This window comes from Leguminivora glycinivorella, chromosome 19 (assembly GCF_023078275.1).
Source record: "Leguminivora glycinivorella isolate SPB_JAAS2020 chromosome 19, LegGlyc_1.1, whole genome shotgun sequence".
In the NCBI taxonomy this organism is placed as follows: domain Eukaryota; kingdom Metazoa; phylum Arthropoda; class Insecta; order Lepidoptera; family Tortricidae; genus Leguminivora; species Leguminivora glycinivorella.
The window spans coordinates 3947450-3975116 of NC_062989.1; the positions used below are offsets into that span (position 1 = coordinate 3947450).

At 38.2% G+C, this 27667-nt stretch overlaps 1 protein-coding gene across 1 annotated transcript in view; it reads left to right on the top strand.

Annotated features, from left to right (window-relative positions):
* LOC125236550 overlaps positions 1-27667 on the top strand; it is a 106633-nt gene that overhangs the window by 40145 nt on the left and 38821 nt on the right. Inside the window, exons 4-5 of the mRNA XM_048143391.1 lie at positions 12328-12435; positions 15246-15386. Of these exons, the coding sequence (XP_047999348.1) occupies positions 12328-12435; positions 15246-15386 (249 nt within the window). The remainder of the gene's footprint in view (positions 1-12327; positions 12436-15245; positions 15387-27667) is intronic.

Consider the following 27667-nt stretch of genomic DNA (forward strand, 5'->3'; position numbering starts at 1 on the left):
GATTGTATTCCGATATATGTACGTATTTACGAAATAAAGTGCACGTTAGACAATTGTCATTTTTTCAAAGCTAGGATAAAGTTCTAACCACCATATTCATAGTTTCTTAGGGAACGGATACTTAACTTATGCAACTATTAGCTTTAAAACCCAACCCAAAAGAACATATAATAAGACGATTCAAACAAAAGTAGAATCGAAGAAAATGCATAACAGCCACTTGCTAACATTATGAAACACTGGTATAACAGCTTAAAAGGCACTTCACCAAAAACTAACACCTGTTTTTAGAAACTGTCATACTGAAAACTATTGTATTTGTCATAAAAGAATCTTTAATTAAGTTAAACTTATTTGTGCAAGATATTGTAAGTGTATTTATGCACTTTTGAAACATAATACAACAATTTCACTTAAAAAAACAGCATTGTGTCATACATTCAAATTGTTTATTAAAAAAATATAAAATTAGAAAAGTGTTTAGGTAAACCACCTAAGCCACTATTTCGCCGGTTGGGATAAACGACTAACGTGCAGTTTTAGACTGCCGCGGTTCTGGTTAAACGGCTAACGTGCAGTTCTTTACTACCGCGGTTCCAGAAAAATGGTTAACGTATAATCATAACATTTTTTGATTCCGGTAAAATGACTTATAAACTAAAACATATAAAAATACACTAATCGTAATTGACTAACATCCAAACAAGTGTTTTTGGATTTAACATATAGCCAGTATCTCAATAATTTGTCAAAAAAGTGGCTTGTTAGAGAAAATGTTTTTAGTAAATTGCCTTTTTCCAAATTGCTAACAAGCCAAAAAAGTCTTTAGATCGTTTTGAAACCCAGCTCGTTAGACGCAGAAAAAATCGCTGATTCCAATGATGTATATAACTCCATATGCCCAAAAATGGTCTGTTAGTCAATTAGCCTTTCCAGCGTCGATATATATCTACTCGTACCTACTACCTACGCTGTGGTCGCTGTGTAACATTTCTACAATCATTGCAAGCATTTCTTTAAAGACAATAGTAATATGAGTAATCGAAAAAAACGCAGACAAACGTATGCATAGAAACCTACGGGTCCAAATGAAAATTTTATTTTTTGTACATGTTTGAATAAGGATTCTTTTATTACGCGGGCGAAGCCGCCGGCAAAAGCTAATTCTATATATGATGCTATGTACCCTTTTTCTGCAAATAAAATATTTCTATTTCTTTACTACTCGAGAACATCACAAATAAACAAAGTCAATTAATGAAATACTTTATTTTAGTAACAGGATTATTTTTTTGGAGTTGAGGTTCCTTCCTCTATTGGAGCACTTCTATAGATATACCTGTGATGATCATGGCCAATAATACCATTAAGTGCATCGCGGAACAAAAACACCTATAAATTGGTACTGCTTCCGAAGGTAATGAGTAGCGTATCTGCCACAGTGCCACAGTATTCATATTAATTGAACTATCTTCCATGTTGACTGAATACCATACGTGTTTGTTCGGAAATGTTGATTTCAATAATAGCCTCCATCATCTTTCTGAAACCAAAAACGGCTTTGAGCAATATAATCATCTCAACTGTAAATAGTACAAAATTATGGCCAAAAATAACTCATTACCTTATTTGATTTGTTTACTGGTTTATGATGAATTTCACGTAATATTATAAATTAATACAATATGCTAGTCATAATTTTATTTAAAACTGCAAAAATAATCGTGAAAATTCCGTGTGATTTTTGTATACTCGTACTTAAGTTGACAGAAATGTCACGTCAGAATGACTTGGCCTATGGTTTGAGGCCTACTACCGAAGTTATCGAAATGTGGACATGCGTCTCTTTTACTCTTATCAGTATGAAGTGAAAGAGGAAGAGTCCCTCAATGCGTATGTTTCGGAATTCGCAGTAGACCCTATATTGACAGATTTCGATAGGTAAATTTATGGAGATTAGAGGTAAGGAGCGAAAGCTTTAAGTATCAGAAGTGCACATATAAAAGAAAAGATAGGTGGCACTGGAATAGCAGGTACATAAGGGTTTGACAATCTCTTAGCCTTCTCGGTAGTGACCCCGCCTACGGAGCAAGAGGTCCCGGGTGCAAATCCTGATAAGAGCTTTTTTATTTTTTTCTACTACATAATATCTTTTCCTGGATTATGTTATATTTTTACATACATACATACATACAATCACGCCAGTATCCCATGAAGGGGTAGGCAGAGCACATGAAACTACTCAAGTTCCAGTGCCACTTTTGGCAAATAAGGGGTTGAATGAAAACGAAATTGTGACATTGCAGTGACAGGTTGCCAGCCTCTCGCCTACGCCACAATTTAACCCATATCCCACTGTCGCCTTCTACGACACCCACGGGAAGAAAGGGGGTGATGAAATTCTTAACCCGTCACCACACGGCATATTTTATAATTTTAATATCAAAAAATATTTTGTTTTGTTACAACTTTTCGAAATTTCATTCGCAAGACTTACAACATTACCTAAGAATCCTAAGATGGGGCAAACAATGTAAAAGGGCTTAAGTTGACATTTTTATTAATAAAACAATAATTAAACACAATTAAAATACACAAAATGAAAATTTAAAATAAAAACCAAAAATCAAAAAGAACGCTGTCAGGATCGAACCTGAGAACATCTGCATACGAAGTCAGCACACTACCACGGGACTACATCTTGACTTGTTCGGTATAACGAAATCAGCCTAGAGAATAGAACGTCTAATGTCATGTCACGTCGCTGATCATTGAGCAAGACATGAGAGATTTGTAACCTCAATTACAAGGCATCAGCCGGTCATTTTTGCGACTGTTCTACTTCGACAGATTTTCCTCCTTACCTCTATTCTCCCTGGGTAAATTACATTTACTTATGATTTTAGTTCCATCGCGTAAACACCAGAGGCGTAGCATTCGTCTATAGTTCTTTCTCCGTTTATTCATAAACTTAGAAAGGGACAGAAGCAGCTTCTTTGGAGTGAAGTTAGGTACAATATAATGTAAACAAACGTAAACTCACTCACTTTCTAAGTAAAGTAATACGGCTCTCACTTGGGCAGCCCATGGTAACGGTACTGGTTGTTTTTTTCTCTCAGCAGACAAACTGACAACTGTTAGTTGTCGGAGCTCGGATAATATGCAAATACGTAAATACTTACCCCCATATTCATAAACGTTCACTAAAGTTATCAAGCCGATAAAGTTCGTTTGTCCCTTTCCGACGTATTGGTGTGATAGAAAGGGACAAACGAACTTTTTCGGATTTTAACTATAAAACTCCCGTGAGACTCGAACATATTTAAAAATATTTTAAGCGGGTTACTCACGTGTAAGTCGATATAACATTAACATTCGACGTCCTGTGTCTCGACATGGAAGGGCGGGGTTGCTACTCTTGATAATGATCCTCGAAAATGGATCGAAACATGTCGAACGTTATATCGACTAAACACGTGAGTAACCCGCTTAAAATATTTTTAAATATGAACTTTATCAGCTTGATAATTTTATTGAACGTTTATAAGGGGTTTAGAAAACATCTGCTCAATTCTCGGTCGTAATGATATAAAGAACATTTCCACCGTTTTGCTGAAACCATTTGTTGGTCCTAACGAGCCGTGGCCAGTCATCAGTGAGAAGAATGTAGCCCCTTTCGCGTTAGTAGGGTTAGAGTATACGCGGCATAAATATCTTGCACACCTCACTTTGTGGTTTTTGATCCAGCCAATGTTTTTAATGATTCTATGGTGGGAAACAAGATCAAGCCTTTGTATCTGCTGCAACTTCTGTCAAAATATAGAAAAAATCATTTATATTACTTACAGTTATTGATATACACGGTACTCGGGAGCATCGCGAAAAATTTTAACCCAGCATTTCTGAGGCCGAAAGAAAGAAAAAAAATGAGAAAATTTTGCGAAAAAAAATTTTTTTTTTGTCATTTTTTTTACTATTTTTAATTTATTCTCTCAAATAAAAAGTAAATGTTATTCATGAGACTGGCACTGAAAATGAGAAAATATTTTCAACCGGTAATAACTGTAAAACTAGGCGAAATCCAGAAAAGTATTAATTAATATGACATTTTACTCTTAAAATGGGATCGGGAATATGCTGTTAAAATCTCTCGCAATGCTCACGAGCACCGTGTATATTGGCGATATGTTTCGGATCCCTTGGTGATTCTTCATCAGGCATGACTCGAGTGCTTGCAGCGGTTACATTTAAGAAAAGTTGTATGCGCGTTGCCAAACCGTACACTCCACACCGTTGCGAGTTGTTCAGCTCTCAGAAATGTATGTTACTTCAATAGTCAACTCTTTAGGTAGAGAGGTACACAAGGCTGAAATAACCTCATACTTTGCTAACAACTTGAATTTCTTGAACTTGATTGATACAGACTGAATTTCAAACCGGATATCCCTTATCCAGCCTTGTCAGGGTGATATAACTTTTATCTCTGACACCACCCATATGTGACAAAGTAAACACAACTTTCATATACCAACACCCCATTGACTTATATGTTACTTTGTAAGGATGTGGCAGACGGGCACTAAAATAGTTGCAGCATGAAAACGTGCCAAGCTTGCAGTTTATGCGATCAATCGAACCCCATAAGATCTAAACGACCCATCTTGTCTAATCGGTAGTGAACCGATCGGTCCTGGGTTCAAATCCCTGGGAGGACAATTAATTGTGTAATAAATACTATTTGTGTAAGAATGTCCTATAATATTTATATTTATTTATTTATTTATTTCTTAGTGAGCCATGGATATTTTCTATGTACATGAACATGTATTTATGTATATCGACGTCTAGTATCCACGGTACAAGGTTTGCTTTATTTATTTATTTATTACAAGAAAAGAAACTTATAGTAAAGTTTTAAACTTATCTGGGAAACTGTACAGCAGTTTATGGGCAGGAAACTTATATCTTCACCATTTAAGTATGTTGAACAAACTTCTTTTGTATTTCAAACAAAAACAATACGCAATTTAAACATGCTAGTATGTCCTACCCAAGGACTTAGCTTGGGAGGGGTTAGGTTGATCTGTGTAAGTTTAGTGTCGCAGAATATTTATTTATTTTAAATATTTACCAACCAATCGCGTTATACCGTTCCAATAAGGCAGAACAAGCCAGAACACTCACTCGAAATTATATGAATTGTCGTATCGTTTTTTAAATCTTTGGCCGACCCACATTCAGTAGCGTCTATAGTGAATGTTGACAGTGTGTGAAACTTAATAATGCTGCGAATTCGAGAGCTTAACTACGCGAGATCGCGTTTACACAGAAATCGCGTTTATTTTTAACCGTGTTTAATTCGTTTCGATTAATTGAGTTTGGCAGCTTATTTTCACACTTAACTGCGACAGATAAAATGAAATGAAATGGTTTTATAGAATTAGGGGCGCCACCATCAATTTAAACCGTTTTGCGTTTGGCAACTGTTTTGACACTTCTGTAGGAAAAAAGTGTTGCTGTGTTAAAAAAAAAACATTGCTACTCTTTTTTGCTAAGCTGCGTGAATATGTATCACTCTCTTGTAGTAAGTAAGTTAGTAAAAAAGATGAAATTGTATAGGATGGGAAGTATTAAAAGCCACTACCCTCATTATGACCAGAATAATTGTGTTTTGTAGCTGATGCCATCTGATGACATCGACGGATCGAGTATCCACGGACTGCTACCATTAAAACTTTTTCAAAATTTTATTATATGGCAAAATCTTTGGCATCCTATCCATATCGTATCTGTATCTTTTTTTTTTATTTGACAAATAAGTAGGTACATTATATTATTCACACTTATGTTTCTCGCCAAACTGTCTTGCAGTTTTAACTTTTACATATACTTAAATATTTGTTAGGCACTAATTAACTTAAAACTATTTACATGCAGAGCGCAAGCTTATGTTATTATTATTACATGCTAATGCTTCCTGGCCGTTTAGCACAACTTGCGCTGTCGAGCGCGAGTCCATACATTAAGCGCGACTTCAGGTACGGACCTGCGGGCGAGAGCGCAGGCTGTGCTAGACCTTCTGGACTACTCTATTACACTTAATCAATAATCTTATCTAATATTTGATGTATCTCAAAGTTCTAATTGGACCGTTAATGTCAAGAAGGCAAGCACAGTCAATAATAACGGCCTACTTCAGTACACTCCTACAGGCATACAGCGCAGAACTGTAAATAATTAGACTGCACTCAGCCTTGTACAACTTGAGAAGTGTAGGCCCACTTTACCACGAAACAGAGTTTAATTGCGTCTCTGTCACGCTTGTGAATTTGTACATAAGTGTGACAGGGAGAGGATATTCAATGGGGTTCGGGGTAGGCCTCACAGTTGACAATAGCTTGTTGAAGTTGTTCGTAACCGCAGGATGGAACCTTTCAACCATTCGCTTCTAAGAGGTTTAGTACTTGGGCGGTCTCTTGTTAATATAAATACAAATAAGCTAGAAAATTTAAAAAATCTCTTTTTCTGATATTGATTGGCGCTTTGACACTGATGGCCCAGCAATAAAACCGCGAACCTTTCAATACAAAGGTTGCGGGTTCAATCAAAATCCCAGTGACCGCCTCGGAACACAAAAAATCTTTTTATATTTGCCAGTCGCTTTTCGGTAAAGGAAAACATCGTGAAGAAACCGGACTAATCCTAATAAGACCTAGTTTATTCTCTGGGTTGGAAAAGAGTAGTTGTACAAACAGTATGGCTGCCATTGCTGGCAGATCCGATCCATGACATATTGAGATCGCAATTGTGATGTTTATTAAAATTATTCTCTGGACCACGTGTGAATTCTGGCAAAATAAAAATTTGCAGAGATTTTACATGTTCGTCCACCAAAAACCTGCTGGTAAACGTCAAATACCTACTCGTATTTTGTCCAATCGGTTCCGAGAAACTCATTGGTTTGGAAGTTGCACGCCTGAATGGTTAGTATTATGAATAACATTTCCGTTCGAATAGAATTGTCAGATAATGTCGTTTAACATATTTTCAAAAGTATTCACTCTGTACTTACTAGATATAGAGTAGTAGACTACAGTTACAAATTACAAGTGGTAGTCGCTGTCTAATATGTCAAGTACCTAAAGGTAGAAAAGGGGCGACCGCTTGTAACTTTCTGATATGAGAAAAATGCTACCCTAGGCTAGGAGATACCCGTGGGATGTGATTAGTTATTTGTTATACAAGGGGGCAAAGTTGTATTTTAACGCCGAGTGTGGAATTGAAAAACGAGCAAGTGAAAGGATTCTATAGTTGAACCACGAGCGAAGCGAGTGGTTCGAGAATAGAATCCTGAACTTGCGAGTTTTTTAACACATGAGAAGTAAAATACATTTGCACCCGAGTGTAACACAAAACTTTTCCCCTCACTATAGCGAGGAAACTACAACGCAAAAAATGCGTTTATCACTGCTTCCAGTAGTTCCGCAGGTGGTAAATCATCTTTATTACTAGATTCACCTACTTTTATCAATTTTAAAGCAGTTAATTTGACTTTATTCAAGGTCAAATTACTTTACTCACTAGTGGATAAAATGCGTTTTTACCCGCTGGTATTAAAGGACAAAACACGTGTTTCCGAGCTAGTGAGGGGAAAAATTTATTGATCTATTTTGACCTATTTTTGCCATTAGAACATTCAATCCATCTTTTTATCAAGAAAATCGTAAATTGAAAACGAAAACGCCGCACTTTATTCTTCAATTTTCTAGCTAAAATGTAGAAATAACGTTTTCGTCGTCATATTAGTCCGTGATTATGAAGTTAAGCACAGCAAGCGTTATGATCAAAATTACACCACTGTCAGTATTGTCACACTGCCAATAAACTTGATCGGAGCTGTTTTTGTCAACAGTGGCGATCGCTTACCGCGCCGTCGGACGCATATTTAGCGCAGACAGTCATAGATAATATTTAATAGTATGGAGTTACCAGTTAAGATTTTCTAATGCAGTGCCATTTATCATTAAGTTTTCATGTGACTTTCCATGCCTAAAGGTTCCTTATAGCACATAAAGCATGTAGACCCTTTAAACATGGAACGCCATATATTTTCAAATAGGTTTGATGTAGTCATTCACCAACCAGTCACATAAATAATTGTTTCTACACGGACTTATTTGCCAAAAAAGGTGACAATAATTAAATTTACAATTTAATTTCATATAATTTTGACGACCGGTCTGGCGCAGTCGGTAGTGACCCTGCCTGCTGCGCCGCGGTCCCGGGTTCGAATCCCGGTAAGGGCATTTATTAGTGTGATGAGCACAGATATTTGTTCCTGAGTCATGGATGTTTTCCATGTATATAAATCTGTATTTATATATTATTATATATTGTTGTCTGAGTACCAGCACATCTACAAAAATTTGCCTTCTTGAGCTTACCGTGGGGGGAACCTCAGTCAATCACTGTGTAAGAATGTCCTATAATATTTATTTTATTTTTTTTTATTTTTGATTTTATAATTAATGGTTAATTATGTCGTTTCCGCTCGTAGCTCGATAGCTCGCTCTTGCGTATTGGCGCGACAAAGCCAGACTACCTTTGGAGGCTTTTCGTATTCGTTTCGTTGACAGGCTATACGGCAACTGGTACCTATTCGATATCATAATACCTTACGCTTTAAGAGTATCGTCGCTAGCTCACCCTAAAACCTATTTAATAGTACATTACATCAGAGGCCGGGAAAATGAGGATTTCCGGCCAAGTGGGTATATACGGCCGAGCGAGCGTGCGAGCGAGGCCGGATAGGGATACGAGGCCGGGAATCCGTTTTCACGCCGAGGCATGTATAGTGCTTTTCTCAAACATACAATGAAATAAAAAAAAATGCTCTAAAGGACAATATTTTATAAAAAAAAGTTACTTTGCAGGCCTAGGCCTAAAAAATAATATTAAATCCCTTTACAGTCCTCTCGAGTTGTTGCGCCCAAAAAGCGATACTTCCCAGCCCATTTTAAGGAACGTAAAGACAATATTTCATTGCATGTTTGAGAAAAAATGTTTTGCCTGACGAAGGCCTATTACTCAGTAAAGGAGTTCCTTGATGAATAAGAGTAGAACATCCCCCAAAACGACATAATTGTATTTATTAATTCTAATTTATTATTATAATTTTATTATTCTATTATTTATTATCTATTGTCTATTTTTATCTATCTATTATATAAATTGTTCTATTTCTGATCTTTTTTCTGTCTGTAATTGTCTGTATATGTCTGTTCTATCTATCTATCTATCTGTCTATCTATCTATCTATCTATCTATCTATCTATCTATCTATCTATCTATCTATCTATCTATCTATCTATCTATCTATCTATCTATCTATCTATCTATCTATCTATCTATCTATCTATCTATCTATCTATCTATCTATCTATCTATCTATCTATCTATCTATCTATCTATCTATCTATCTATCTATCTATCTATCTATCTATCTATCTATCTATCTATCTATCTATCTATCTATCTATCTATCTATCTATCTATCTATCTATCTATCTATCTATCTATCTATCTATCTATCTATCTATCTATCTATCTATCTATCTATCTATCTATCTATCTATCTATCTATCTATCTATCTATCTATCTATCTATCTATCTATCTATCTATCTATCTATCTATCTATCTATCTATCTATCTATCTATCTATCTATCTATCTATCTATCTATCTATCTATCTATCTATCTATCTATCTATCTATCTATCTATCTATCTATCTATCTATCTATCTATCTATCTATCTATCTATCTATCTATCTATCTATCTATCTATCTATCTATCTATCTATCTATCTATCTATCTATCTATCTATCTATCTATCTATCTATCTATCTATATCTATCTATCTATCTGCGGCTTAGCAGGCAGGGTCACTACACGCTAGGCCAGACCGGTCGGTATATTTGTTAAGATATTTTATAAATACCTACGACGTTTGTAGTTTTTTTAGCGTGATGAAAAGTATATTCTAGCAAGCTAGCTTTACAATTTTGGCGCAGTAGTGCTATTACTTACTATAATATCCACTAATACATGATTAGGTACAGTTCATCCAATAACACCAGGAATCAAGTTTAGCTGTGTTTCCCGGAGTCACACCGTAAAAGTTTTGAGACAGCAATCCAAAGTTTTGTCTTTATCTATTTTCTGTTTACTCAAGTCAGTACGTTGACTCCCTATTACTAAGTATTGAATTATCTGGACAGCCAATTTCTTTAGTAGAAAAATAATTGAAACTAAAAAAAATATTGAATTCTTCACGTAGCCAAATATGTATTTTTTTTTAGTTTACTGCCTTGTCTTCTACTGAAGAAGTAAGCAAGTAGGCTTGAAAGAGTATACACTGAGAGAAAATACAACCAGTTTTTGTGTTCGTTCAACAAGTTTTTTGGTTAAAATAGCGCCTACGTGCTCTTTGGTTCAAACAACAAGGTACTTGTCATTTGAATCGGCAATATATTTGAATCAACAAGTCAATTTTATAAAAACAACCTGACACATATTGTTTTAAACATACGTTTGGCTGATTCAAACGGATAAACCGCAACAAGTCGAACTTGTTAAATTCACAATGCAAATTTCTCTCAGTATAGGAGTTGTTTAAGACGCGCGTGTCGCGTATGTCTACATATATTATATCAAATGCAGGGAATAACACAAATCGCACCTATGTGTGATCGTACACTAAAACAACGGTATTATTGGTTATATATTCAAAACGGTGGTGGCCGAGTCGATATGACGCCCGACTTTCAATCCGGAGGTCGCTGGTTCAAATCCTGGCTCGTACTAATGAGTTTTTTTTGAACTTATGTACGAAATATAATTTTACATTTACCATCTTTTTGGTGACGGAAAACAACGTGAGGAAACCTGCATATCTGCGAAGTAATTCAAAGGTGTATGTCAAGTTCTCAAGCCGCATTGGGCTAGCGTGAGGACTATATTCCGAGCCTTCTCGTGCTTGAGAGCCTGTGCCCAGCAGTAGGACAGTCACCGGCATAAATAAGTGATGATTTCTGTACCTTGTCACTTTAAATCATTTGACAATTTCGTATGACATTTCAAATAATACGTTAATGTGGACTGGACATAAGGCTCAATTATTAGGTGGAAAAATCGTTTAAAGTTTATTCTGCAATGAAAAGCCACATTTAGATAGGCTAATTACATGCCGTGGTTCTGTAGGCGTTGCGGTTTCTCCTAATTATTAGGAATTGCTCAGATCTGTAACTGTAGTGTTAGTTACCAACCAAATTCCTTAGAATCCTCCAAGTTTCAACAAACATTAAAGGGCATTTTAACTACCCATTTTGTACTTGGATTTCGGTAACGATTACTATGGTAAATTAACCCAAATTTAAAATTGAATTAAATACATTTTACAACAACTCTATTTGAATTATGCTTTTATTTGTTTTAATGTTTACGACTCAAATCAGTGGTGCGTCAATTCGGGGGAATTCGAATGCGTTCGACTTCCCATTGCTAAGAGCAATTATTAAGTTTGGCACAACTTAATAATAGTTATTTGTTTTACAAGGGGGCAAAGTAGTTGTTTAACCGCACGTGCCAGTATTGATACCCGAGAAAGCGAAAGATTCCAATTTTGAACCATTCCAATGTTATGGTTCATAAAGTAGAATCTTGAGCGCCGCGAGGGTTTCAAGGCACGAAGGTTAAACAAACTTTGCCGCCGAGTGAAACACAAAATTTTTCACTTCACCAACATGAACAAAATACTGACTATAAAACATCAAACTAAATCAAATCCATCGTTTTATTCAATATTTATGATTCAAAATCATCATTTATAGGTAAATTCTACCAGCCAGCTTAAGACATCAAGTTAAAATTTGTATGAAATTACTTTGCACTCTTGTGGATAAAATTTTGCTATCTGTTTTCGAATAGCAAAGTAAGCCTTTACCCGTTGGTGTGGTGAAAAACAATTTTCTGAAGTTAGACAACCCTAAATGACTCGAAGGTAGCTATAGTTACTTAGGGAATCAATTCGTCTCTAAATCGCTGTCAAACTTTGGTTTTCTTTTTTCTTTTTCTATATGAATAAACAAAGTGCCTTTATACTTTCTATCTTGATAATAATGGTTGATTTATTTTACTTCAATCCCAAAGTGAAGGATTCCTTTTGATTAGAAAAATTCAATATTTGAAAATCGTTTTTTTTAATAATTTATATGAAGTACGATATGGTTGAACAACCAAGATTAATTCTAAACTGTGTTCCACAGATAATGTTCCACGTATTCTGGCTAACGTGCGACGGCATCAGCGACGCAGTTTTCGCGTTGGACCTGGTCGTACAGCTGCGTACAGGATATCTGGAACAAGGACTTATGGTAAGTGTTCCATGATTACTAGATATTTCATACCCACGTAAAAATCGACAACATCATCGTTAATACTTAGCAAACTGAACCTACGGTCAGTATGCTTGCAACGGGAACTTACAACAGGAGTTCCATGACTTCTACATTATTCTTCCTTAAGACAACATCAGCGACGCAGTTTTTGCTCTGGACCTGAGCAGCCTAGTGCAGTTGTGGACAGGATATCTGGCACAAGGACTTATGGTAAGTGTTCCATCAGTTCCATGACTTCTAGATGGTAATACATGCTGACGTATCATCAGCATCAGCGATACTACTAGTGATTAGAGAAACAACAGATACGATACCTGGTAAAGGGACTGGCAAATTCTAGATGTTTCGAGCGTTTCGTGGGCGTTTGTGCATTCGGCTACGCACGCAGGATATCTAAGAACAAGGACTTATGGTAAGTTCCATGACTTCTAGATTTTCCATTCTTACGTACCATACGACAATATCACAATGGTAGTAGCTAGTGAAGCCACGGACAGTAAAGGTACTTGGCATAGGAACTCATGGTGAGAGTTCCATGACTTTTAAATGTTTCTTGCTTACGGACTAGATAACTGGAACGAAAGGACGTATGGTAAGTGATCCATGACATTTAGATGTTCCAAAAATACGTACATCATCGTTAAACTTAGTGAAGTGAAGCTACTGACAGTATACTTGCAACAGGAACTAAAGGTAGGAGTTCCATGACTTCTAAATGTTTTTTACGACAACATCAGCGGAGCAGTTTTCGCGCTGGATCTGGAACAGAGATTTATGGTAAGTGTTCCATGAGTTCTAAATATTTCATACTTAAGCGTTATCAGTGACAAGATGTTGGTTTTCCATTCGGCGGTGAAGCTACAGACAAGTAGGTACTTGGGACAAAGAGTCATGGATTCCATGGCTTCTATTTAGGTACATCAGTAGCTACCTGTGATGAAATATTCGCGCTTGAAGTTTTAGTGAAGCTAATGATTGGACAGGATACCTGGACACGGGACATTTTGAAATTCGTGATGATCATATAGTTTTAGACCTGGAGCGAAATGCTAAGCGGCTAAAGGCTAAATGGTCCATGAAAGATATTTATTTGGTCATGCTACTACGGACACTACGGACAGGGTACCAACATGTTAAAATTTAACATTTAATGTTCCACGACTTCTACATATTTCATATTTTCATGACTAGCGCAATGTCTTCGCTTAGCTTGGAAGTGAAACTGTACTTGGGTAGCATACAGTTTAAAATCACGTAGAATCTGAACAGTTTTGTCTGATAAAATAACTTTCGTATCTTTTATGATATACATAATACTATTTTTCGTTCAAAATCGTACGAGCTCCCACATTCACTTTCAATCCGAGCAGAACGTGATGTCGACGCGTAGACGAAACAGGTGACGCAAATGACTTGAGTCGTTTATATTCCGCCCTACTAGATATGTCTCGTCTGTTTTATGTGATTTCCACAAAATATACCTTTGTCTTAAAGGCACAGCTCAGAGGTAAACGTTGCGTGGGAAAAGAATATGTTTATGCTTAAGAACAGAGAAATTGGGTAATATTTTATTGGATTTAGTGGCATCTCTGAAACTGCGGTGGTCAATAGGCTAGTCAGCAGTAATCAAAACGTGGATAGTTAGAAGCAAAATGTAGAGACTTCACGAATTCAGAACATATTTGGAATGATTTTTTTTTATTGAATAATTAATAAATATTTATTTTAGACATCATTATTCATAAAGTCCAATGAGGTGATGGAAAATAATGATGCCTGTATTCACATCGAGATATCTTATTCATATAAAAACCACTGATGATTTTATAAAATTCTATATTATTTAATCTCAACTTGCGTAAAAAAATTGCGAAATGAAGATGAAGCTTTCTATAAATAATTTTCAAACACAAAAAGTTTAATATTAATAATCTAAATGGATCTTAAAATCATACGTAATAAATATCCAATTGTGAGTGTGCACGGGAAAACGTCCCACTTTGTCGATTGCTATAAAGCCGCTTTGTCAGTTTATTCATATAAAGATACAAGTAAATTTCGCCTTAATGGTAACCTACAAAGTGGGACGTTTCACAAAACACACTCACAATTTATGACCTTCCAGTATGTTTTGTACAACGTACCTATTTGGTTGGTATTTCTATATTCTTCGTTTCGCAAGCAACTCCTTTGCTTCTTTTCTTTGTTGAAGCACCTAGTCGTGAATACCCTTCAAATAAATGGGCCTCCCAAAGTATTTTATAAGAGGTCAACTCTAAGAATATATGTCAGTGTGTTTAGTAAAACGTCCCACTTTGTAGGTTACCATTAAGGCGAAATTTACTTGTATCTTTATATGAATAAACTGACAAAGCGGCTTTATAGCAATCGACAAAGTGGGACGTTTTCCCGTGCACACTCACATATTTACGGCAGCGTAAAGAAGAGGTACCTTTGATGTTGTCTTTATTAACAAATGAATATCACTACATTTACCACGATTTCCTTTAACAACTTGGTATTGCAAATCGGTGCAAATATCGTCACGTGACCATCTTGATCCAAACATATCGTCTTGGCACCACATGTACAGTCAGCCAAAAAAGTGGTTTCACCACTTTTCAACTCGATTTTTAAACACAAGGTCGAAAAGTGGTAAACAACATTATTGGCTGACCGTACCAGCCATATCACCATTATTGTAGGGTACAGACTTTTTTTTTTTAGTTTGATTTAATTTTTATTATAATTTTTAGACGCACTATACACTTGCATTTTTTTTTCAGGTGTATGACTCCAAGAAATTAGCCAAGCACTACCTAACGTCGCGCTCCTTCCTTCTCGACATCGCTTCGTTGACACCCCTGGATCTTCTGCAGCTCAAAATCGGTGTCAACCCTATTATTCGCTTCCCTAGATTTTTTAAGGTAAGCTACGTATCAAATAAATATAAATAAATATAAATATTATAGGACATTCCTATTCCTACACAGATTGACTGAGTCCCACGGTAAGCTCAAGAGGCTTGTGTTGTGGGTACTCACTAAGACAACGATATATATAATATACAAATACTTATATACATAGACATCCATGACTCAGGAACAAATATCTGTGCTCATCACACAAATAAATGCCCGGGATTCGAACCCGGGACCGCGGCGTAGGTAGGCAGTGTTACTAGTGTGTAATATTGCGGTCATAGAGAAATCCTTGTCTAATATAACACAGGCTCGGCTGATATAGACGTCGATGTTGTGTTCTTCAGTGATGGTCTAAGATCCATAAGATTAAAATCTTGAACATTTTTATTGAGGCTGCCATTCTAAGTCATGTTCAGAAACTTATTTTATTAAATAGAATATTATTTTCATCTGGTTGGCAAAATGGTGATGGTACCAATCTTAGTACAGATCCAACCCCCCCAAAACTGAGTGGGGACTGAAATCTTCTCGAAGCTGAGGCGTAGGGTTAGAGCCGGCGTAGCTTTAATTGACGTTCATATGCGTATTGTAATATGCCTACTTGAAAAATAAATATTTCATTTTTTTTTCATTTTACCATGATAGGCAAATTTAAATCGTGTTAAAAAAATAATGGCAACCCTTTTGAACAAAAATTCGCTTTTATCAAATAAAATACCATTTAGTAAGTATATTTTACTATATAGACCATATAGTAACCATTTAGTACGTTACAGTTTATGAGTAATAGTGAATAATGATGATTGATTTCAAACTACGTGAACTGCATATCACCGAATAATCAAGGTTTACCCAATAATTATATTAAACAACCCCAAAAGTTCCCTTTAGGATCAATAGGTTAGGGTTCCTTTAATGTTGAAGGCTTCAATCAAAACAGGAAACACATGCCATAATTTTGGGTATCCTAAACGCGTCTTTGCGACTCAATCCGACGCAGTAATTTTAATAAATAATCGTTAGTATATTATCTGGCTCCCGTTTTGTAATTTCAATCATTGATAAACTTAAAAAAATTGCTTGTAATATATACATACATACATATATACAATCACGCCAGTATCCCATGAAGGGACAGGCAGAGCACATGAAACTACTCAAGTTTCAGTGCCACTCTTGGCAAATAAGGGGTGGAAAGAAAACGAAACTGTGACAGGTTGCCAGCCTCTCGCCTACGCCACAATTTAACCCACATCCCACAGTCGCCTTCTACGACACCCACGGGAAGAATCAGAATCAGAATTTTATTAATACTAAAAAATCTGCTTTAAAGACATTAAAAGATTCCATGCTATTTTTAATTAAACCCAAATCCAATTTCTCACTCGGATCTAGCAAATGTGGCCAATAAGAAGGGATTTAAAGCGCCGTGAATCGCTATAATGGTGCGTATAAATCGGTACCATTCCTCGAATGGGCCCGTCTCGCAGTCCTTAAGGCGCCTCAATGACTGCTGGATAAACGAGACCGATTTCAGTTGGTGCTGACGTCAATTTGTGCTTGTCATGTTTTCAATATCAATCCTACAGCTACAAATGGAAATTCAACTCGGAAATAATCTTCTCCGAGTACACAATTACATACACATTGTGAGGGTAAAAGTATTAGGAGCAAATAAATCAGGATATAGTTTATAATCTTACGGATTTGAAATTTAGTATTATTGAAATACCTAGCAGAAACGTGTCGTTGTGGTTATGGGAAAAATCACTTTTGACAGTGACAGATTTCAATATTAGAATCTTTCGCTTGCTCGGGTATCAATGTTGCCACATGCGGTTAAACAACTTTGCCGCTGTTGTATATGTATAAAATGTGGGGTAGTTATATAATTAATATTTCGAGGGTACGCCCTAAATAAATCAGTTGTGTCGTTGACTCGGAGTTTACTTTCTTCTCTTACGCATTAAAACCCTTAAAATATTACTGGCGACGAGAACAAAGGATTATTTTGCGTAAAATAGTGTTTAAAACGTGTGCAGTGATTAGTAAATATGCCGATCGGCAAAATTGAACCGTTTGACTTGGCGAGTAAAAAGTGGTTGGCGTACATTAGGCGTGTCAAGCAATTCATGACTTTAAACGAGATTAAAACTGAATTACAAGTGGCCACTCTAGTGACTTTAGTTGGGGAGGCTACATATAGTTTAATGTGCGATTTGTGTGCGCCGGATGACCCTGAAACGAAAACTTTTACCGAGTTAGTGAAAATAGTCGGCGACCATCTCGAACCAAAGCGCTCCGAAATCGCGGAGCGACACGTATTTCGTCAGCGAAGACAAAAGGCGGGCGAGCCAGTCGGAGATTACTTGCAGGCCCTAAAACATCTAGCCAGCACTTGTAACTTCGGCAGCGGTCTAGAAGAAAACCTTAGGGATCAATTCGTATCCGGGTTATCGGACGAGGACATGAGGTCCCGCTTATTCGCAGAGGCGACGTTGACGTACAAACGAGCGGTGGAGTTGGCGTTGGCGCTCGAGGCGGCGGAGCGGCACGCGCAAGCGAGCGGCTCGGGCGGCGGGGCTAGCGCGGCCACCGCGGGGCACGGCGCCGCCGAGGCGGTGCACCGCGTGGAGGCGCGAGGCGCGCGCGCGCGCGCGGCGGCGGCGGCGGCGGCGGCGTCAGCGGTGGCGGCGGCGGCGGTAGCGGCGGTAGCGCAGCGCGCCGCGGTACCTGGCCGCGCATGCTGGCGGTGCGGGCGACCGCCCCGGGCGGACGGGTGTCGTTTTAGAAACTACTCATGCGACAGTTGTGGCCAGAAGGGCCATCTCAAGACGATGTGCAAAACGGGTCCTCGAACCTCGAGCGGGAAGGCGCCGGGAGGTGGACATCATTATTTAGACAGCGAAGATGAGTCGGAGTGCGATTTTTATAACCTTAGAGTCAGTGGAAAAGGTGACAAGCCGTATTTAGTTCCGATGTTGGTGAATGGAGTGAAGTTGACCTTTGAACTGGATACAGGTAGTAAGATTGCTGCTATTAATACTGATTTTTATGAACAGTATTTTAAAAACGAACCATTGCAGGTTAGTGATTTGTGTTTTCATTCTTATAATAATACCCCAATAAAGCCTGTTGGGTACATTATTGTAAAAGGTGTTTTGGGTGAACATGTGTCGGAAAACCTGAAGCTTTGGGTAATTCAAAATGGGGGACCCCCTATATTTGGCCGTTCGTGGTTAAGACTTTTACAGATAAGTATAGTTGAAATTTACGATTTAATTATGCATGTATCGGAAATAAATTTAGTGGATGATTTGCGGCAAAGGTTTCCGACCGTATTCACACCAGGGTTAGGTACTTGTACTACAAAAAAATTTCACTTAAATTATCAAATACTGATCCAGTGTTTATTAAGGCGAGGTCATTGCCCCTAGCGTTGCGTAAGCCGGTGGAGCGGGAACTCGAGCGACTCGTGGCCGAGGGTACGATTTATAAAGTCGAGCATTCAGATTTTGGCACACCGATTGTACCAGTAATTAAAAAATCGGGCGAAATTCGTATTTGTGGAGACTATAAAGTGACCGTTAATCCAAAGTTAGTACAAGATCCGTACCCGCTGCCACGAATTGAGGAGTTATTCGCCGCTTTGAGTGGGGGCGAGCAATATAGTAAGATTGACCTTACAAATGCGTATCAACAGTTATTGTTGGATGAGGAATCCCAACCGTTCACTGCCATTACTACCCATATAGGTACTTTCGTATATAGACGTACTCCGTTCGGTTTGAGTTGTATTCCTGAAAAGTTTCAGAAGTTTATGGAGGAGACGCTGAGGGGGCTGCGGGGGTCGCAGTGTTCCTCGACGACATCGCGGTCACCGGGCGCGACAGGGACGAGCATATTGCCAACCTGACGGCGCTGTTTGAGAGGTTACGCGACGTAGGTCTCAGAATTAAATTAGACAAATGTTCTTTTTTGCAAGATAGCATTGTTTACGTTGGGTTTATTATAGATAAACATGGCTTACACCCCGACCCGGAGAAGATTAAAGCCATTGTCGAGGCGCCTGCGCCGAACGATATTACGCAGTTACGATCATTCTTAGGGCTAATTAATTATTACGCTAAGTTTATACCTAATCTTAGCTCAACGCTTTATCCGTTACACCGGTTGCTACGTAAGGATGTGTCTTGGGTTTGGTCGACAGATTGCAATAAAGCATTTTTACACGTTAAAAATGTTGTGGCTGGCAGAGGCGTGCTAGTGCATTATGACCCCGAGCTGCCGTTAGTTTTAGCCGTGGACAGTAGCTCCTACGGCCTCGGCAGCGTACTGTCCCACCGCTTCCCGGACGGTTCGGAGAGGCCCATATGTTTCGCGTCTCGCACGCTGACCGCGGCCGAGCGCGCGTATAGTCAATTAGATAAAGAGGCGTTGGCAATAATCGCGGGTGTTATTAAACACCATCAGTACCTATATGGCCGTCATTTCATTATAAAAACGGACCACAAACCTTTGACGTTCATATTTGGCTCAAAACAAGGTTTACCTCAAACGGCCGCTAGTAGGTTACAGAGATACGCGACAAGGCTGGCAGCTTACGATTTTGCGATTGAATTCGTTAAGTCCAATGATAATAGTAACGCAGATGCGCTTTCAAGGTTACCGCTGCCCTGTCGGCGTAATAAGGATAAGGCTGTAGATGCAATATCATACATTAATTATGTTGAGGATTCGTTTCCTATCAGCGCGAGAGATGTGGCGTCACGGACGCAATCTGACGCAGTTTTAAATAATATATGCCATTATATCAGAAATGGTTGGCCGGCAAGCGTAACAGCTGAGCAGGAGAAACCTTATTTTCATAGGAAGGACCATTTAACATTAGAGAGGGGTTGCATTTTATACAACCATCGGGTGGTCATACCGGATGGATTAAGGCAACAGGTGTTAATGGAGTTGCATGAAGGTCACCTGGGCGTGGTAAAAATGAAAAATTTAGCACGCGGGTACGTATATTGGCCGCAATTGGACGCCGAGATCGAGGCGCTGTGCCGCGCTTGTGGTGCATGCCGCCAGCAGCGCGACGCGCCGCCGCGCGCCACGCTGCACCCCTGGAGCTTCCCGGCGCGGCCATGGCAGCGGCTACACATCGACTTCGCCGAGTTTCAAGGTAAACATTACTTGGTGACAGTCGATGCCCATAGCAAATGGGTGGAAGTCCAAAAAATGGCTAGTACCAATGCCGCAGCGACTATACTCAAGTTAAGAAAGCAGTTCGCTCGATTTGGCCTTCCTAGTCAAGTTGTAAGTGATGGCGGGCCGCCGTTCGCCTCGGCAGAGTTTGCCGAATATTTAAAAAAGAATTTCATCACACACACAATAACGAGCCCTTACCGAGCTGCAGGAAACGGTGCCGCTGAAAACGCCGTCAAAGCCGCCAAGCGGGCGATGAAAAAAGCGTTACACGAAGGGGCAGATATTGAGGTAGCTATGTGCAGGTTTTTATTTCAGTACCGCAACACACAGCATTGCACAACGGGTGTGACCCCGGCAGAAGCCTTGATCGGCAGACGGCTGCGTGGACGACTGGATGTAATCCTGCCCTCGTTGGAACGAGACGACCGAGTAAATCTGGCGCAGGAGCGGGCTGGCCAGCATCGGCCGGGCGCCGAGCGGCACGTGCAGCCCGGGGACGCGGTGCTGGCACGCGACTACCGCCGGCAGTCTGGTAAGTGGGCCGAGGCAGTCGTCACAGAGCGTCAAGATCCGCTCACTTATAGAGTACGTCTCCCCGACGGACACGAGTGGAAACGACACATCGATCAGCTGTTGCCGATTCAATCGGCCAAAAATCGTTATTCGCTGTCAACATTCGAACCAAAGTCAGACGAGGACATTACGTTATCATCGACTTCAAAAGATAAGTCCAGTCCTACGGACGCTGAGGTCAGCGTGGAATCTGATGAGTACCAGGACCCGCTAGAGGAGCCTCCGGTAAGCGCGTCAGAGAAGCGCCAGACAGGAGAAATGATTAACCCCACGGTCGAGCCGATATCCACTAATCCATCTATGTCTGAAGGTAACACCGTAAAAAAACGACCTATGCGTAGTTGCGTAAATACAGCCAAAGGCAAATATAAAGTATAAATATATTTCAGAATCGGTAGGCAAATAAAAATCGTGGGGGTTAGACACCGAATTTCTTTACTTTTTTTAAATATACCTAATACATAATATTTCTTTTGTAGGCGTCTATATAGTGATAACTACTTATATGGGTAACGGGCATTTCTTTAGCAAAATTAGGTAACTAAGTGAGCTAAGTGTTGATAACAAGTTATATATAAGTTACCATAGTTCCCACTAATATTTTTTTTTTCGATTACTTAAGTTGAGACCTAATGTCATAAAACACAAAGCGCGTTATTATCTAACACCAGAGTTTAGAGTTTTAAGGACAGTTGTGAATTGTTATAACGTGTAGTTTAATTTATGCTACTTAATAGATAAGTAATACCTAATATTATATTCTAGTACCTACAGTTAATTTAGACTATTTAGAGCGCCGACTGTTAAATTTCTCTGGAAAAAAAAAAATGTAAACAGGTAACAATAAACTACCTACAAACAGTACATACTATAACTTTACATTGTTATTTAGCTGTAAAGATTAGTGTCATATTATTATAGGTTTATAACGTTGTTAAATAACATAACTTTGAATAATCTTTAACATAGGTATTGTAACACTTTTATGTGAGACTACTGCCACTGTGGTTATCATAAATAAAAATATACATAATATATTTTTTTTTTTGTAACAGGGGGAGGTGTTGTATATGTATAAAATGTGGGGTAGTTATATAATTAATATTTCGAGGGTACGCCCTAAATAAATCAGTTGTGTCGTTGACTCGGAGTTTACTTTCTTCTCTTACGCATTAAAACCCTTAAAATATTACTGCCGCCTTGTAAAACAAATTTAATAACTATTGAATGCATTTCGCGATTAGTCCCGTCTCACAGTCCTTAAGGCGCCTCAATAACTGCTGGACAAACGAGTGATTTCAGTTGGTAGTGACGTCAATTTGTGCTTGTTATGCTTTCAATGACAATTTCAATGTGTACTTGGATATTCTGATCGGAAATAATCGCATTTCTTCGAGTGGGAATAAAAGTATAAGTAGCAAAACTACCATGAGACATTTGAATGTAGTTTATAAACTTACGGCTCGAATTTTAGTATACTTGAAATGTTAGATTTGAATCGGATATGTTAACTAGTGTCAAAAATGTCGTTATTAGAGAAAAAATAACAGATATCATATCGCAGTGACAGATCATTCCAACTTACACTGATAATTATGTAATTTTACGCGATAAGTCCGACCTGTTTTCTGTTATATAAAAATTATAAAAGTTTAAAGCACAAAAGTCGCAATAAATTAACGAAAATGGCGCTCTCTCACAGTCTTTAAGTTAGTTTTCACATTATCCGATCCGATATCGGATGTCGGAAGGATTTCAATGGAAAAAATCCATGTGGAAAAAAGTCATGGATGAACGGGAGTGATTCCAGTTTGTACTGACGTCACGTCTTCAATGTCAATGTTTTGCGACTCGGAAATAATCGCTACTTTGCGAGTAAACATTGTGGGAGTAAATAAACATGAGAAATAGGAGTAATAAAATTCTGGATTTAAAGTTGTACTAAATTTGAATCTGTTTCAAATGGTTATAAATGAAATATTAGATTTAGAAAATATATGCATCGTAAATGTCACTGTCAAAAGTGAATTTCTATTTTGAAAAAAAAAAACCACCTCTTCGAAGCCCAGGACAGTGCATTTAAAACATTGTTTGAATTCGGCAGTCAACGTAGATATTCGCTATGTGCTACGAGGTATTGCGTAGCTACTGCAACTGCTACGTAAATGCGGAAACATTTTCGTAGCACTTCATAGGAGCGATGGTACTACATAATATCGTCACTACTTTAAAAAAAACTTGTATCTTCGTCTGTCAATGAAAAGAAAATTGTAGTAAGTATGTATGGAATGCATATAGACTTACTGCGTTTTAACTTTGAGGAACAGCGTGAGATACGAGATTTTTTAAAAGTAGTGACGATATATAAGCACTGCGGCAATCTTTGTAGTAATTCCATAAGTCCATATGACTATCTACAACAGTGGCGACATCTGCATAGTAAAAAAGCAACTGATAATTATCCAGACGTAGAGTTTATCTGTAATTTGATGTGACAAAGTAATACCAATTAACATTTCATTTCCTTGACTGTACATAAACCAAATACAATATCCGAATTATTACTAAGATAATAATACATACATACATACAATCACGCATTTTTTCCCAGAGGGGTAGGCAGAGATCACGGATTTCCATTTGCCACGATCCTGACAAACCACTTTCGCTTCAAACACTTTCATAACGTTTCTCATATACACTCGTCGGTTTCGAGTACTTCTGACCTGGCCTTTTTGCAATATTTCCCATATTTGGTCGAGAAAAGTTCGCCTAGGTCTTCCACTTCCAACTGACCCTTCCACTCTTTTTAGGGTTCCGTAGTCAACTAGGAACCCTTATAGTTTCGCCATGTCTGTCTGTCCGTCCGTCCGTCCGTCCGCGGATAATCTCAGTAACCGTAAGCACTAGAAAGCTGAAATTTAGTACCAATATGTATATCAATCACGCCAACAAAGTGCAAAAATAAAAAATGGAAAAAGATGTTTTATTAGGGTACCCCCCTACATGTAAAGTGGGGGCTGATATTTTTTTTCATTTCAACCCCAACGTGTGATATATTGTTGGATAGGTATTTAAAAATGAATAAGGGTTTACTAAGATCGTTTTTTGATAATATTAATATTTTCGGAAATAATCGCTCCTAAAGGAAAAAAAAGTGCGTCCCCCCCCCTCTAACTTTTGAACCATATGTTTAAAAAATATGAAAAAAATCGCAAAAGTAGAACTTTATAAAAACTTTCTAGGAAAATTATTTTGAACTTGATAGGTTCAGTAGTTTTTGAGAAAAATACGGAAAACTACGGAACCCTACACTGAGCGTGGCCCGACACGCTCTTGGCCGGTTTTTTTCATATACTTTCTTCATTAATCTCCTCTCATCCATCCTCTCTACATGCCCGATCCACCTTATACCCATCTCAATCTTTGTCACCACGTGAACATCCCACTCTACACTTTTCTCTTATCACGCTATTTCTCATCATTGTTAAAGCTCTTATTTAATTATCCATACTAATATTATAAATGGGAAAGTGTGTGTGTCTGTTTGTTTGTACGTCTTTCACAGCAAAACGGAGCGACGAATTGACGTGATTTTTTTAAGTGAAGATAGTTGAAGGGACGGAGAGTGACATAGGCTACTTTTTGTTTCTTTCTAACGCGAGCGAAGCCGCAGGCAAAAGTTAGTACCACATAAAAAACTACGACCTTGAATAACTTGAAGTATAAAACGGTTTCAAGAATACCTGACAATTTTACTTTCCTATAACAGTTAGATCATAAAAAGCAGGAATGTTAATGCATTTCCTTTGATGGAAAGTATCTATTACTAGTAATTCATTTAAATTGTTCCAGCGAACTTTACTACTTCCACCAAGGCAGCCATTTAATTTTCTTTATTGAGCTTGCAAGTGGTTTTAAAGTCTTACTTTATTGCTTTGAACATCAAAAAAAAATATTTTTTTCAGTACAGATGATCGCTTTTTTACGCACTAGTTCGAGAAGTGGTTCATTATATGCCAGGTCGAAACTTCGGAGCTCATCTGGACTGAAAAACGTCGTACGATACACGTGCGAAAAGGAAATTCATAACTCGTGTCGATTTAAAACACTTCCTTCGGTCGTGTTTTAATTTATCGCCACTCGTTTCGACCTTCCTTTTTTACGCACTTGTATCGTAATGTACTATTAAAATAATGGATAATAAGTATGGTAATTATGATGAACGAATCTGATAGACATATAATAAAAACAAGCTCCTGCCCAGCCTGTGTTTTTTACTGAAAAGCAAATACATACCTACTAATAGTATAAAGAAATAAATAAATATTGGGGACACCTTACACAGATCAACTTAGCCCAAAACCACAGTACAAAACCAAAGAGTACTATCGTACAGTATGGCCACTCCCGCTCCCCGCTGAAAGTGCCGCGCACCCCCTCTCAGTTACCTCACATTTACCGCCTGTCAAAAATGCGAACAGACGACCTGTCATATCTCACTCATACAAGCATGGTACGCGTTCACCTACACGAGCTTAGAATGTGTGCTAGGCGACGATATACTTACTTAGATAGGTACATATATACTTATATACATAGATAACATCCATGACTCAGGAAAAAATATCTGTGCTCATCACACAAACGACTGAAATGAATGATTTGACAATCATTCTCTACAACGAAAGAGGATCGAGTATTATAGAGAGTTACTGTCAAAGTAAAATGTGTAATCACAGTGCATAGAATGTCATCTCTCGACATACGCTTAAAACTTTTGAACCTCAGTTTTGACAATTTGGTCCATATTGTTAGCGTGATATGTGTTAAAGCCGATGCCGAGCGTTCCCCAAAAGGTGTAACGCCATCTAGGTTACCGTACCTTTTTCTCTAGGGCTTTGAGGTATGTTTTTTCTTAGACTTTATCCGTCTATACGGAGTTTACGGAGTTACATATGTCTTTGCTACGACTAACTATACTTGATTTTCTTTGGTTGCCCAAAGGCAAATAGAATAGAGTACAGTGATAATAATAAAGCGTATATATTATTATGTTACATATGTTTGCACATATATCTTAATCAGCCTCGAGCTAACATAATGTTGGCCATTATTCAGACCTGGTTGCTCTGCCAGATACACATGTTGAGCAAAACTAACGATAGTTGTAGCCATTAGTGAACATACCTTACGTCGGTTATACGTGATATTAATATAGAATGAATGTGATATTTAGGTTATAATTATGTTTCTTGCGGTTGTTTTGGTTACTATATATAACCTCTTTTAAATGTGTGAAAGGATGTGCATCTAAAAGAAACTGTGTAGATACATTAAGTAACTCATAGACCAATTCAAAAGCGCTTATGACATCAAAACGAAGCCATCAGTATGGGGTTCTTCAAAAAAGGAGTGTACAAGTTTCTAATGGGTCGGCAACGCGCACGTGATACCCCTTGAGTTGCGGGCGTCCATAGGTTACGGTGACCGCTTTCCATCAGGCGGGCCGTATACCTGTTTGCCACCGACGTGGTATATAAAAAAAAAATGAAATAGAAATCATACCAATGACTTTATTTTCTCTGACTTATTGCCACCAGCGAGGCATCCATAATACAAAGAGGCGCGTCCACACAAAGTAGGCATCTTCCCGAGGCAAATCCCTCACGCGGCACCTAAATGTGCTTTTTGGTACGAGTAGAGCCTGCTGTCTTGTCCAAGTCACGACTGCATCTTCCATCTGCCACGCGAAGGAATAGTCTTGCGATGCTGTCCGCTCCCATACCCAATGACAACTTTTTTTTTTTTTTTTTTACACAAAAAAGACAATGTACACAAGCATATCATTAAAGTTTCGCCAAACTGTAAAACAGTTTGTTGGCGATGCGCTCCATCTTATCTAAAAATAACAATCTACCTATTGGATACACTACCTACAGACAGTACATCTGTTTCCAATAATGAACCCCATTTCGACGCCACACAAGTAATTATGCCGTTAGATACATACGCAACGGTCGATCTGTTAAATTAGGTATTATCCTGCAAGATAACGTGCATACTATTGAGCCTAAGCATTTTAATGGTTTTGAACTGATACTTGTATGATTCCATTATATATCATTTTTAACCCCAGACGCAAAAACGACGGGGTGTTATAAGTTTGACGTGTCTGTCTGTCTGTCTGTCTGTCTGTCTGTCTGTCTGTGTGTGTGCCTGTCTGTGGCATCGTAGCCCCCGAACGGATGAACCGATTTAGATTTAGTTTTTTTTGTTTGACAGCTCAGTTAGTCGGGAGTGTTCTTAGCCATGTTTGAAAATCGGTCCACTATGTCGCGGTCGGGGGTTTTTTCAAAATTTTTAATTTTGTGGTTAGGCTTATAATTAGGTACATTTCGGGTTTTCATGGACGAGTTTTTAGTACACGTTTTAGCCTTTCAGATGTATAGTAACCATCTTAAACAGCTTATACACCGTGTTTTTTTTGTATTCCGTTAAATTCGACA